Below are 12,500 nucleotides of genomic sequence, written 5' to 3'. Positions count from 1 at the left end.
CGCATTACAGCCATGTTATTGATAATATTACAATAATGACATAACCTTAACTTTTACCTGAGTCTGAGAGATAAAATAGACAGGTAAATAAAGTCAGAGAGAATGATAGATAGACAGAAATAAGGACAGACAGACAGAAGACATAGGGAGAGTGACAGACAGACAGACAGAAGGAAAGAGAAACAGAAATACCAGATAGAATGACAGACACACAGACAGACAGCAGAGGAAGACGCAGACAGACAGACACTCACCTCTGACGAACTTCTGGGGGCTAGAGCCAAATGGTCGACCGCGACCCGGCCTACCTGTGGGTGGGGGGTGGAGTAATTAATGAACACCTGTCATTTACACCTGTTTATTACCTATGTCTATTATTCCCTTATTTTATCATCTATTTTCTTCTATTTCCTCTTTCGTGGTTGATTTTAACATTTTAAAACTAACAATAAAATGTCATTAAAAGTAAAAAAAAAAGTGATATTAACAATGACATTAATATAAACATTTGAGAAAATAACATTTGCAATTATTACCATTTCTCGTGAACCTAAATGAATAGAAATTAAAGTAACCTAACCTAACCCAAACTAATTTACCAGTAACCTAACCTTACTTAAGTAGATCAAGGAAATTCTTACCGTGAGAGCCGAAGTTCTGGCGTCTTCCTGCTGTTAGAGAAACGTACACGGGTTAGTATTATGTTACATGTGTACAACTGTACACACTCTTACATATGTACTGTACACTGTTATATGTGTACACCAATATATATGTACAGTGATATTTTATACATACACACTTACACAAGCACTTAAACACTGTTATAGAGTTAAATATATACTTTTTTTAGACACTTACACAGGTACTTAATAATACAGATACTTACATACTTACACACTCATAAAATCTTACACAAACACTTAAACAAAAACAGGAATTACACACACACACACACTTACACACACACACACACACACACACACACTTACACACACATACTTTACATACACACACACACTTACACACACACACACACACACACACACACACTTACACACACACACACACACACACACACACACACACTTAATAACTTACACTGCCGCTTGTATCTTGAGTGGCTCTCTTCCTGGACTTCCCCGCCTGCCACCACCACCGCCACCGTCATCGCCACCAGCAGCAAGGTCCTCATCCTGTAGTGAAGATGTGTGTGTGTGTTAGGGGGGTGTGGTAATGGGCTGGGAGGGAGGGGGGAGGGGGTAGGAGGGAGAGAGAGAGAGAGAGAGAGAGAGAGAGAGGTGATAAGGGGGTAGGAGGGAGAGTGAGAGAGAGAGAGAGAGAGGCCATCGCACACACTCACACAAACAACAACAACAACAAGCTGGTCACACAAGCAATAAAAGGGGAAATCCAAGAGACTGAAACCTGTAGGTATAAAATAGTTACATAAAATCAAACTGGATCCTCAAGACGCTTACTACAACAAACTTCACAAACCTTAAATCCGGATACAAAAACGCCACCAATCTCGACGAACAGCCTTAGTAAACAAAAAATGACGTCATATTTCTTCTCTATGAGTTTAATTCAGAGAGGAGATGTAAATAAGACTTAAAACCATTACAGAATTAATGTTTTTGTTTGTGTTTTTAAGCTATGAATCTTGGTAAATTTCTGAGGTCTTGTTGTGATTAAAAATACTACCCTTATCGTCAACACAAACTCTTACTTAGCATGATGTTCTGGTGTGGTTAGTGTGTTTGTGTGTGTGTGTGTGTGTGTTTTTCTCTGTGTGGATATTCGTATTGGATTTCTATTGCTGTGTGGATTTTGTTTTTTGTGTGTGCGTGTGTTTAAGGTGTTGTTGTTGTTGTTGTGCTTGGGAACGACAACTTGAGCTTTAAAGCGACGACTGTGAGGAGAGGTAATTATTTTATTTCCCGAGTCATGCTGAGGTTATGAAAAATATCCCCAAGGCATTGAGGGGCGTGGGGAGAGGAGGAGGTAGGGGTGTGGGGGAAAGGGGGGGAGACGAGGAGAAAAGGGTGTGGGGGTGGGGGAAAGGGGGAGACGAGAGAGAAAGGGGTGGGGAAAGGTAGGGGTGTGGGGGAAAGTGGTACGTGGAAGGGGTGTGGGAGGTATGTGTGTGTGTGGAGGGTTTGGCAGAGGATGGGTGGGGTGGGGTGGGTGGGTGGGTGGGTGGGTGGGTGGGGTGGAAGGTGTACATGGAAGGAATGGCAAAGTCTCCTCTATGTAGTGTCCAAGGGCATTGCGGCCGCGTCAAATTATCTTTCTCACCCCCCAAAATTCTGGTCAGTTTATACACGTTTTTGGCCGCGAAATTTGTAGGTTGTAAAACATCTCCTTGTTGATTTTATAGAACAGGTTTATGTTACTGATGATACGGTTTTAAATAGGGTTTTTTATGGTTTTAATTACGGTTTATGTTATACATCTGGTTTATGTTATATAGAATTGTTGTTGTTATTATTACATTTTTGTATTACCACCACCACCACCACAATTACCACCACCACCACCACAATTACCACCACCACCACCACTAATGTAAAAACACTGAGTCATTCCTGTCAACCTTGTACTACATATTATGACTGTCTTCGTGATATGACAGGTGGTTCAACTGTCTATTGAACTGGGGATATGACAGGCTGTACAGACGGTGACCAAATAGATAGATATATAGACAGACAGAGAACTACATAAGGAACAGCACAACTAGACAGCTGCTGCTTGGATACTGCGTTTATTAATAGACAGGAGGTAGACAGCTGGGTAGCCATCTGTCTCCCCATCTCTCTCTCTCTCTCTCTCTCCCCTCAAACACAAACATCAAAAGGCACAAGTGAAGAGTTATGTGTACTCCCTTGGACGGTAAGGAGACGGGTAGCTATCTGTCCATATTTTCCTTCAATACAGAGCCCGTCAATGACAATTCTTACATTATGTTAGACAGGCAACACGAGAGAGACGCTATAAGGTGATGGATTAAACAGGGAGTTCTCTAATCTCTTCCTTGTCCGTCCATTTAGACAGGACAACACCTCAACATTGGTCAACACCTTTATATAAACATGGTCTTGGATTTCTGTCTAATGTTGCACTTAGAAAGACAAAGAAAACATAGTACACTGTTGAAAAAAGTACCACGAACGGAATCCACTGCACTATTCATTGTTTCTATTTATTTGTCTTTTCAATCACCACGAGCCTAAACTAATCTAACTTATCAATTTTGGTTAAGTTAGGTTAAGTCAATTGACTCCATTTACCTTTTAAAATAATTAAATGAAAAGATAAACATTCAATCGAGATTTCATGTTCGTGGTACTTTTTCATCATTATACAAAATTCCACGACCATAATAATCAAATGAGTGACTGAACACAACTTAAACATTAATTACTAAAACACAATATATACACAGATTAAATCACCAACACACCTTTTAGAAGACAGAAGAGGGAGGGAGAGAGATAGGGGGGGTGTTGATCTTGCTACACTCCCTGGTTGAGATACACCTAGACACAGTAAGAAGTGTATTTAGTAGTGAGCGTGTACACTTGACTGAGACGTGGAGGAGACTTGGTCAACACACATACACGGCAACTATTTATATACCTGAGTTACCTGACTGGTTACCTCCCTCCTCATCTTCCTCCTTCGCTTCCTGATCCCTCCCCCTTCTCTCTCAGTCCCTCCTCCTGCCCCCACTTCTCTCCTTCGGCCCCCCCAACATCCCCTCCCCCCCCTCCTCCTCCTCCTCTCCTTCGTCCATCCTCTCCCCACACCCCCATCCTAACTCCCCCCACACACCACAAACTACCCCCCACACCCCCACTCCCAGCCCACTATGATTAAAGAAGATGACATTTGGTTTTAGCGAGAGACGTTCAGGTAAACAGGTTTTTATTTGTTTGTGGGAGTATAAACAAAGAATAGTGTGTGTGTTTTTTACATATTAAAGGTAAATTGTTGTTGTGTGTGTGTGTGTGTGTATTCATTCAATAATATCCACGAACACACACACACACACACACACACAAACACAAACACACACACACACACACATCGATCTAGCTTTTCAAACATCCTTGGATCTGTAGACGAGAACAGTTTTGACGCCATTTAAGCCAACATCTGAAACATCAATGCCTTATTTAGCGGCTTTGTTGTCGTTTCCGAGGAAAATTTTGGCGTTGGGAACTCTGAGAATGTTTTTACCTCCAGATAAATGTTTATATAAAGCCAGAAAAAAAAATCGTGTTTATTTTGGTACGTGGCAACTGTCTCGGTGTTGTCATATAGCCATCCTGAATATAAAGTTAATTCAGAACTAATTTTTAGATATTTTCGTTAATTATCTCTCACGTATTTATATTCATTTAGATTTATTGATTTAACATACATATTGTTTATATTATAAGGTTACTTTATATATGGGTTAATTTATAGTCATTGGATAATTATAGTAAGGGATTTGTCACCAATGCGATCTGATACATTGTTTCTTATTGGCTGGTATTAGTATCCTGGTCTGTGATTGGTCAAGGTTTTTTTTATTGCAGTCTCTTGATTGGTCCTCTTTCCCCACTCTCAGGCAGTGTTGATGACGTAATAACCAGGTATTTTCCGCCCACTCACCCACCCACTCCTACCTCGCCCACTCACCCACCCACTCCTACCTCGCCCACTCACCCACCCCTTCCTACCTCGCCCACTCACCCACCCACTCCTACCTCGCCCACTCCTGCCCCACCCACTCCTGCTCCACCCACTCACCCTCTCATTCATGTCCCGCCCACTCGACTTCCTACTCACCCACCCACCTGCCCTGCCCACTTACCCACCCACTCCTCCCTACACCCACTCACTCCCCCACAGCTTTCAGTACAAATAACTTGACCCCTTCCTCCCCTCCCCATCCTCTTTCTTCCTCTTCCATCTCTTCTCCCCTCTCCTTCCTCTTCCATTCTCCCTCCCTCCCCATCTGCCCCTCTTCCCTCATTGGGCACTGCATGGTGTCTAGTGGTAGTGATAGCGGTCGGTGGTCGTAGTGGTGGTCGTAGTGGTGGTAGTAGTAGTGGTCGTAGTACTGGCTCGTAGTGGTGGTCGTAGTACTGGTCGTAGTACTGTCGTAGTTGTGGTAGTAGTAGTGGTCGTAGTGGTGGTCGTAGGGTGGTGGTAGTAGTGGTCAGTACGGTCGTAGTGGTGGTCGTAGTACTGGTCGTAGTGGTGGTCGTAGTGGTGGTCGTAGTGGTGGTCGTAGTGGTGCCTGTAGTAACAGACGCAGAAGAGTACAACGCCCCTCAACCTTGACAAACTAGTTTCTTCACAATTTACAAAAAAAGAATCCCCACAAAAAAGTTGTTTCGTGTGTGTGTGTGTGTGTGTGTGTGTGTGTGTGTGTGTGTGTGTGTGTGTGTTACAGTATAAGGTCTGTGTTTAATATATGTTACGTGTTTCTTCAAATTAGTCCTCAAAGACAGACAATAGAAATCTAGGAGTAGAGAGAGAGAGAGAGAGAGAGAGAGAGAGAGAGAGAGAGAGAGAGAGGCCAGGTGAGGTAAATCCCCACTGCCTGGAGCGCTTACTGCTTTAACTACAATAATTTTAATCCTTCTCTCTCTCTCTCTCTCTCTCTCTCTCTCTCTCTCTCTCTCTCTCTCTCTCTCTCTCTCTGGTTTAATTTAACTCTGCCCTTCGTCTATTTATTTCTTATAATTTATTATCATATATGTGAGTAATAATAATAAATAAAAACAACAACAACAACAATAATGCAGGTCACATCAAATAGCGTTATTACAGGTCGTGTCCCATACTCCTACAGGCCACCTAACCTGTATCATGGTGAGGAGTTACAGGCCACCACCACTGTATAAAGGCTATGGTGACCTTCTCGCCCCGAAGCTGTACAGGTGTATGGTATATGTCACCTTACCTGCTGCTACCCCTAGAGAGAGAGAGAGAGAGAGAGAGAGAGAGAGAGAGAGAGACCCTTAAACTCTACTTCATCAGCTATAGTTATTTGGCGCCTTTTTGCTTGTTGTTGTTGTTGTTATTTACCGGATGTTAGTTTTTGTTTATTTGTTTACTCTCTTGTTTGGCTGCTTCACCCCCCCTCTTCTCTCTCTCTCTCTCTCTACCTCCTATCTTCTCTACTTTTCCCACCTCCTCCTTTTCCCTTCCCCCTCTCCCTCTTCTCCCCCTTCCCTCCCTCTTCTCTATATCTTACCTTTCCTTATCTTCTTTTCATCCCTCCTTCCCTCCTCTACGCCCTCCCTCCTCTCCCTAACCCTACCTGAGGCAACGGGTATGATTATCTTTTATGTGTGTGTGTGTGTGTGTGTGTGTGTGTGTGTGTGTGTGTGTGTGTGTGTGATAATTCATGCTACTACTACAAACAACAACAAGATAAACAGCAAGCAGCAGGTAAATATCAGGTGTTTGGTTTCAGTAATGAGCATCCTACTTCCTACCTGGTACCTGCTGAGACGAGGCCACCAGGATACACCTTACCCGTATTATATAAAAGTAATTAAATCAGACTTTTTGTCCTCGTGGTAATTGCCGTTGTGGAAATATCTCGTTGTCTCGCGGGAAGAGATCAAGACAGTTTGAATTGATTAGTTTGGTTCGTGTCTTTGTTTGAGGATGATGTTTAGTGATGTTTAACTCTTTGAGGATTATGTTTGGTGATGTTTAACTCTTTGAGGATGATGTTTAGTGATGTTTAACTCTTTGAGGATGATGTTTAGTGATATTTAACCACTTTGAGGATTATGTTTGGTGATGTTTAACTCTTTGAGGATTATGTTTAGTGATGTTTAACTCTTTGAGGATGATGTTTAGTGATGTTTAACTCTTTGAGGATGATGTTTAGTGATGTTTAACCACTTTGAGGATGATGTTTGGTGATGTTTAACCACTTTGAGGGTGATGTTTAGTGATATTTAACCACTTTGAGGATGATGTTTGGTGATGTTTAACAGTATTAGGGATTAATAACACCTTTCGGATGATAGTTTAATCCCTCGATTGGGTGAGGGGGGGGAGGAGGGGGGATTCTTCAGGTGAAATAAACTCTGGTAAAAACTCTTTAGGTGATCCAATACCTCTTACTTTTGGTAACACTTTATTATCATTTAACGAATTGAATAAGTACATAAGGTAAGTACATGACATAGAGATTAATTATCACTATATATGATTAATTTCAAAGGCATAATAGAGTTAAATAGGGATATCAAATTTACTCATACACAGGGAGGTCAATTACTCTCTCAATCTCCTAAGACAACTGGATGGTAACAGACTGTTTGACTGGTTGACTGAGTGGTTGAATGACTGGTGGCGTTCTTAGGGTAAGTAAGGGCAGTCATCACCTTGGTAAGTGGTACTGAAGAAATTAATGTCGATATTGTTGGAAATGAAGACCTGGCGAGCTGTTTCCAACGTGGCCTCATCCATCGTCATCGACCGAGAGAGGATCCAAGCGTACTCGAACTGTGTGAGAGAGTGAGAGAAGTGAGAGAATGAGAGAGAGAGAGAGAGAGAGAGAGAGAGAGAGAGGATGTGAGTTAGATTATGTGAGAGATAGGGAAAGAATTAGAGAGACAGATAGACAATGAAAGATAAAGAATGAAAAAGACAGAGAAGAAAAAAAATGACTTACACAAACAAGAGACAGAGAAAAAGAAAGAAAAAGAATGAGAAAGTGCGTGAGAGAATGATAGAGTGCGTTAATAAGATAGTGTGTATGACCCCAGTAGCTATAGTACCCACCCATTATGACCCCAGTAGCTATAGTACCCACCCCATTATGACCCCAGTAGCTATAGTACCCACCCATTATGACCCCAGTAGCTATAGTGCCCACCCATTATGACCCCAGTAGCTATAGTGCCCATTATGACCCCCATTATGACCCCAGTAGACATAGTGCCCACCCCACTATGACCCCAGTAGCTATAGTACCCAAATCATTATGACCCCAGTAGCTATAGTGCCCACCCCACTATGACCCCAGTAGCTATAGTACCCACCCCATTATGACCCCAGTAGCATAGTGCCCACCCAGTACACCAACTTACCTTCAGATTGGCTTCCTGGACACAGTTGTACACAGCAGTGAAGGTTTCGTAGTCAGTATCCAGTACATGGTATTTCGCCGCGACGTCTGTGGGTAGGACAGAGGTCACAGAGGGGTCACAGAAAGGTAAAATAAGATCAAAAGTAATGTTAGTATCTTTAATATTGTCTTGGAAAATAAGGAAGTTTAAAGGCATTTTTTAGGGTATAATGCAGTTGTGTTTACAGAGTCCCTTGGTGTTTGTGTTTACAGAGTCCCTTAATGTTTGTGTTTACAGAGTCCCTTGAAATTTGTGTTTACAGAGTCCCTTGATATTTGTGTTTACAGAGTCCCTTGATATTTGTGTTTACAGAGTCCCTTTGATGTCCTCGGAGAAAACTAGTGGAAGAGAGATGAGGCATAATACTCACGACCTGGGAAGTGAACCAGTAGTACACCCGGTTCAGTCACCTCAGCACTACCAATGATATCCGTAAAGGCGCCGCCCTGTGTCCTGGCTGTATTGTGGACCTCAACCTCACCTTCACCTGAGAGCAACAGTTCGAAACCAGTGTTAATGGTAACTTAACTTTTTTTATGGGAATTTATACGTTGGAGTTACAGACATTCACGCACACAGACAGACAGACAGGCAGACAGACAGACAGACAGAGACTCACCAAGGTCATTGTAGATGGCGTTGACGCAGTCCATGTGATTTTCCCATATCATAAAGAATCTTTCCATCTCATACCATCTGCCGAGGTACTGTGGAAGATGGAGAGGTGTTAGGGGGGATGTGGAGGTGTGGGGAGGGATGTGGAGGTGTCAGGAGGGATGTGAAGGTGTCAGGAGGTGTGTGGAGGTATCAGGAGGGATGTGGAGGCGTCAGGAGGGATGTGGAGGTGTCAGGAGGGATGTGAAGGTGTCAGGAGGTGTGTGGAGGTATCAGGAGGGATGGAGAGGTGTCAGAAGGGGTGTGGAGGTGTGAGGAGGGATGTGAAGGTGTCAGGAGGTATGTGGAGGTATCAGGAGGGATGTGGAGGTGTCAGAAGGGGGTGTCAGAAAGGATGTGGAGGTGTCAGGAGGGATGTGTGTCAGGGGAGGGGTGTGGAGGTGTCAGGGAGGGGATGTGAAGGTGTCAGAGGTATGTGGAGGTATCAGGAGGGGATGTGGGAGGTGTCGGATGTGAAGGTGTCAGGAGGTGTGGAGGTATCAGGAGGGATGTGGAGGTGTCAGGAGGGATGAAGGTGTCAGGAGGGGTGTGTGTGGAGGCAGGGAGGGATGTGGAGTTAAGCCAGAAGGGGTGTGGTGTCAGAAAGGATGAGGTGTCAGGAGGGAAGGGAGGTGTCAGGGAAGGGATGTGGAGGTGCTTGTGGGAGAGGTGTGGGAGGTGCCAGAGAGGTGGAGGTAAGCCAGGAGGGGATGTGAGGTGCTCAGGAGAGGTGGAGGTGCTGTGGGAGAGGTGTGGGAGGGGTTGTGGGAGGGATGGAGGTGGGGAGGGAGGTGGGAGGTGTGTGAGGAGAGGATGTGGAGGTGTCAGGAGGGTGTGGAGGTGTCAGGAGGGGTGTGGAGGTGTCAGGAAGGATGTGGAGGTGTCAGAAGAGGTGTGGAGGTGTGCGGAGGTGTCAGGAGGGAAAGCTATATGGATTATTATATATGCACTATATTCAGAGTACAGTATATTATAGGCCCAGTGTTATATAACTTAAGCCAACTGTTAATATTTCAGGATATAAACTGTGATAAATATGTTACTAAAAGAGAGAGAGAGAGAGAGAGAGAGAGAGAGAGAGAGAGAGAGAGAGAGAGAGAGAGAGAGAGAGAATAAGAAATGAAGACAGACAGACAGACAGACAGGGTTATACTTACAGGGACGGGGTCAAAGTCTTCCTTGTTAGTTATGTTCGGACAGAGGCCCTTAGACACATGGCCGAATGGGGTCACAGACATGGCTGAAACACCTCCTACCACCGCCACCACACACAACAACACTGCTGACTGCATCTGTAACAATAACACGCCAGGTTAGATTAGGTTAGGTTAGGTTAGGTCAGGTCAGGTCAGGTTAGGTTTTTATTTGATTAAGAACACAACAATGGAGGAAAGTGCAGCGGGCCAACCCCTATCGCTCATATATCCGTCCAGCCTATGTTTGAAGCTATTCAGCGTATTCGAGTTAATGATGATGTTTGGTAACTTGTTCCACTCATCCACTACTCTGTTTCCAAACCAATGTTTACCTATTTCACGCCTAAATCTAAATTTGTCTAATTTAAAACCATTGCTACGAGTTCGCTCTTGGTTGGATAGTTTGAGTACCTTTGTTATATCACCTTTGTTTAGCTCTGACTTCCATTTATACACCTCTATCATATCGCCCCTCACTCTACGTCTCTCGGAGTGCAAATTAAGATGCTTTAACCTGTCTCTGGACTCAAGGTTCCTAATGCCCGGGATTAGTCTTGTCATTCTCCTCTGAATTCTTTCTCAGTACGGCGACCATAACTGAACTGCGTAATCCAAGTGAGGTCTCACAAGCGCAAGATATAGTTTTAGGATAACCTCGCCAGTCTTGTAACTAACACTCCTGTGTATGACCCCAATACTTTGTTAGCCAAAAAACCCAAGTACTTGGTTAGGTTAGGTGAGGCTCTCTCTGTACCTTCTTCCTGGCCATAGGAGAGAGAGAGAGAGAGCCTTAAATCCCTCTCTCTCTCCGACACTCCCTCCTTTACATACACACACTCTCACCTCCACCCACCTCGTGTCTTCGCTGTATTTACCAGAGGAATACAAACTAAGGTACAGACAAAGGCGCTATATAGAGCTCTCATTTCAGCTTATCAGTTAGACGTATGGGTTATATAAGCTGGCTAATAATAAGGTTGTGTAAGGTTGGGTTCTTTACGTCAGCTGTGTTTGGGTTCGTGCTTCTCAAGTCGTGACGTCACAGTAATCTGGATTTTATGTAACTCCTTTGGGGGGGGGGGAGGAGGGGGGGTAGTTGTTGTTGTTCTTCTTCTTGATCTTCTTGTTCTTGGTTTATTTTTGTTGTTGTTGTTGTTCTTATTATTATTCTCTCAGCTCATCCCACTGTAACAAGGTCATGAGTTTCCCGCCACCTGTTACTGTACACAATGTTCACTACTGTTACTATACACAATGTTCACTACTGTTACTATACACAAGTTCACTACTGTTACTATACACAATGTTCACTACTGTTACTATACACAATGTTCACTACTGTTACTATACACAATGTTCACTACTGTTACTATATACAATGTTCACTACTGTTACTATAAACTCTATGTTCGTTACTATCACTATATACTGTACCTCACTAAAGTTACTATAAGCTCTATGTTCGTTACTATCACTATATACTGTATCTTCACTACGGCACTACTCCTCTACACTACACTACACTGTTCCAACCTACATTATTTGGTTTTATGTCACAAAATCGTATTTACCTCGATATTTTTTCATGAGGTCCTGAAGCTCGGTGAGCAAAGTCTGTATTGTACTTCGGTATAACAGTTTTTATGGAAATCGCGCTGTGGCTCGGTTGTGACAGCTCCCAAAACACCCGCTCCCATACAGCTACACCAGAGAGGACCCCAAGAGAAGCCCTAAGGTGGTTGAGGCCATAAAAGGACCCCAACTCGCACCAAAGCCCCAGAGGATTCCCCGGAAACGTGGAAATCGCTGGTTGGTGTCAGAAAACCCCGCTCCCATAACTACACCACAAGAGAAGCCTCAGGTGGTTGAGGCCATAAAAGGACCCCAACTCGCACCAAAGCCCCAGAGGATTCCCCGGAAACGTGGAAATCGTGGTTCGGTGTCAGAAAACCCCGCTCCCATAACTACACCACAAGAGAAGCCTCAGGTGGTTGAGGCCGTAAAAGGACCCCAGCTCCCACCAAAGCCCCAGAGGATTCCCTGAAACGTGGGAAGTCGTTCTGTGCCAGAAAACCCCGCTCCCATAACTACACCACAAGAGGAGCCTAAGGTGGTTGAGGCCATAAAAGGACCCCAGCTCCCACCAAAGCCCCAGAGGATGCCACGGAAACGTGGAAGTCGCGGTTCGGTGCCAGAAAACCCCGCTCCCATAACTACACCACAAGAGAAGCCTAAGGTGGTTGAGGCCATAAAAGGACCTGTGATGTCATACTCACAGGCGCTTAAGGCTAAAAAATTGCCCCAAACCAAGCTCATCATCACAGAGGAGAGGTGAGGGTGAGGTCTATATATATATATAAAAGCCGCAGATCTAGGCTGCATTCAATGTTTTTGTTTTTTACGGATTTTTATTATTATTATCTTTTTATTATTATTTATTGACGGAGATTAGTGACTTGTGCCCACCCGGGCACAGGTCACACTGAACCAC

General features: G+C 43.9%; 2 protein-coding genes across 10 annotated transcripts in view; both read right to left on the bottom strand.

Moving 5' to 3' along the window:
* LOC121862615 (proclotting enzyme-like) overlaps nucleotides 1-3,641 on the bottom strand; it is a 10,766-nt gene extending 7,125 nt beyond the window's left edge. Inside the window, exons 1-4 of one of the 6 annotated variants that reach the window (XM_042360941.1) lie at nucleotides 3,470-3,641; nucleotides 1,102-1,196; nucleotides 642-671; nucleotides 255-308 (exon numbers count right to left, since the gene is read on the bottom strand). In XM_042360941.1, coding sequence (XP_042216875.1) covers nucleotides 255-308; nucleotides 642-671; nucleotides 1,102-1,195 — 178 coding nt within the window. In that variant the 5' untranslated portion in view covers nucleotide 1,196; nucleotides 3,470-3,641. Of the gene's footprint in view, nucleotides 1-254; nucleotides 309-641; nucleotides 672-1,101; nucleotides 1,197-2,966; nucleotides 3,078-3,469 lie in introns of those variants that run through there. The other 5 variants (XM_042360947.1, XM_042360969.1, XM_042360954.1 and 2 more) reach the window with 5 other exon arrangements.
* A 3,508-nt stretch (nucleotides 3,642-7,149) lies between these two features.
* LOC121862590 (apolipoprotein D-like) overlaps nucleotides 7,150-12,500 on the bottom strand; it is a 10,021-nt gene continuing 4,670 nt past the window's right edge. Inside the window, exons 1-6 of one of the 4 annotated variants that reach the window (XM_042360918.1) lie at nucleotides 10,863-10,963; nucleotides 9,971-10,105; nucleotides 8,779-8,866; nucleotides 8,530-8,646; nucleotides 8,121-8,206; nucleotides 7,150-7,533 (exon numbers count right to left, since the gene is read on the bottom strand). In XM_042360918.1, coding sequence (XP_042216852.1) covers nucleotides 7,387-7,533; nucleotides 8,121-8,206; nucleotides 8,530-8,646; nucleotides 8,779-8,866; nucleotides 9,971-10,105 — 573 coding nt within the window. In that variant the 5' untranslated portion in view covers nucleotides 10,863-10,963 and the 3' untranslated portion in view covers nucleotides 7,150-7,386. Of the gene's footprint in view, nucleotides 7,534-8,120; nucleotides 8,207-8,529; nucleotides 8,647-8,778; nucleotides 8,867-9,970; nucleotides 10,106-10,763; nucleotides 10,809-10,852; nucleotides 10,964-12,500 lie in introns of those variants that run through there. The other 3 variants (XM_042360926.1, XM_042360909.1, XM_042360906.1) reach the window with 3 other exon arrangements.

This window comes from Homarus americanus, unplaced genomic scaffold (assembly GCF_018991925.1).
Source record: "Homarus americanus isolate GMGI-L3 unplaced genomic scaffold, GMGI_Hamer_2.0 scaffold40248, whole genome shotgun sequence".
Taxonomy (NCBI): Eukaryota; Metazoa; Arthropoda; class Malacostraca; order Decapoda; family Nephropidae; genus Homarus; species Homarus americanus.
The sequence above is the reverse complement of the archived record's forward strand: the minus strand, read 5'-3'. Positions and strand labels throughout refer to the sequence as shown.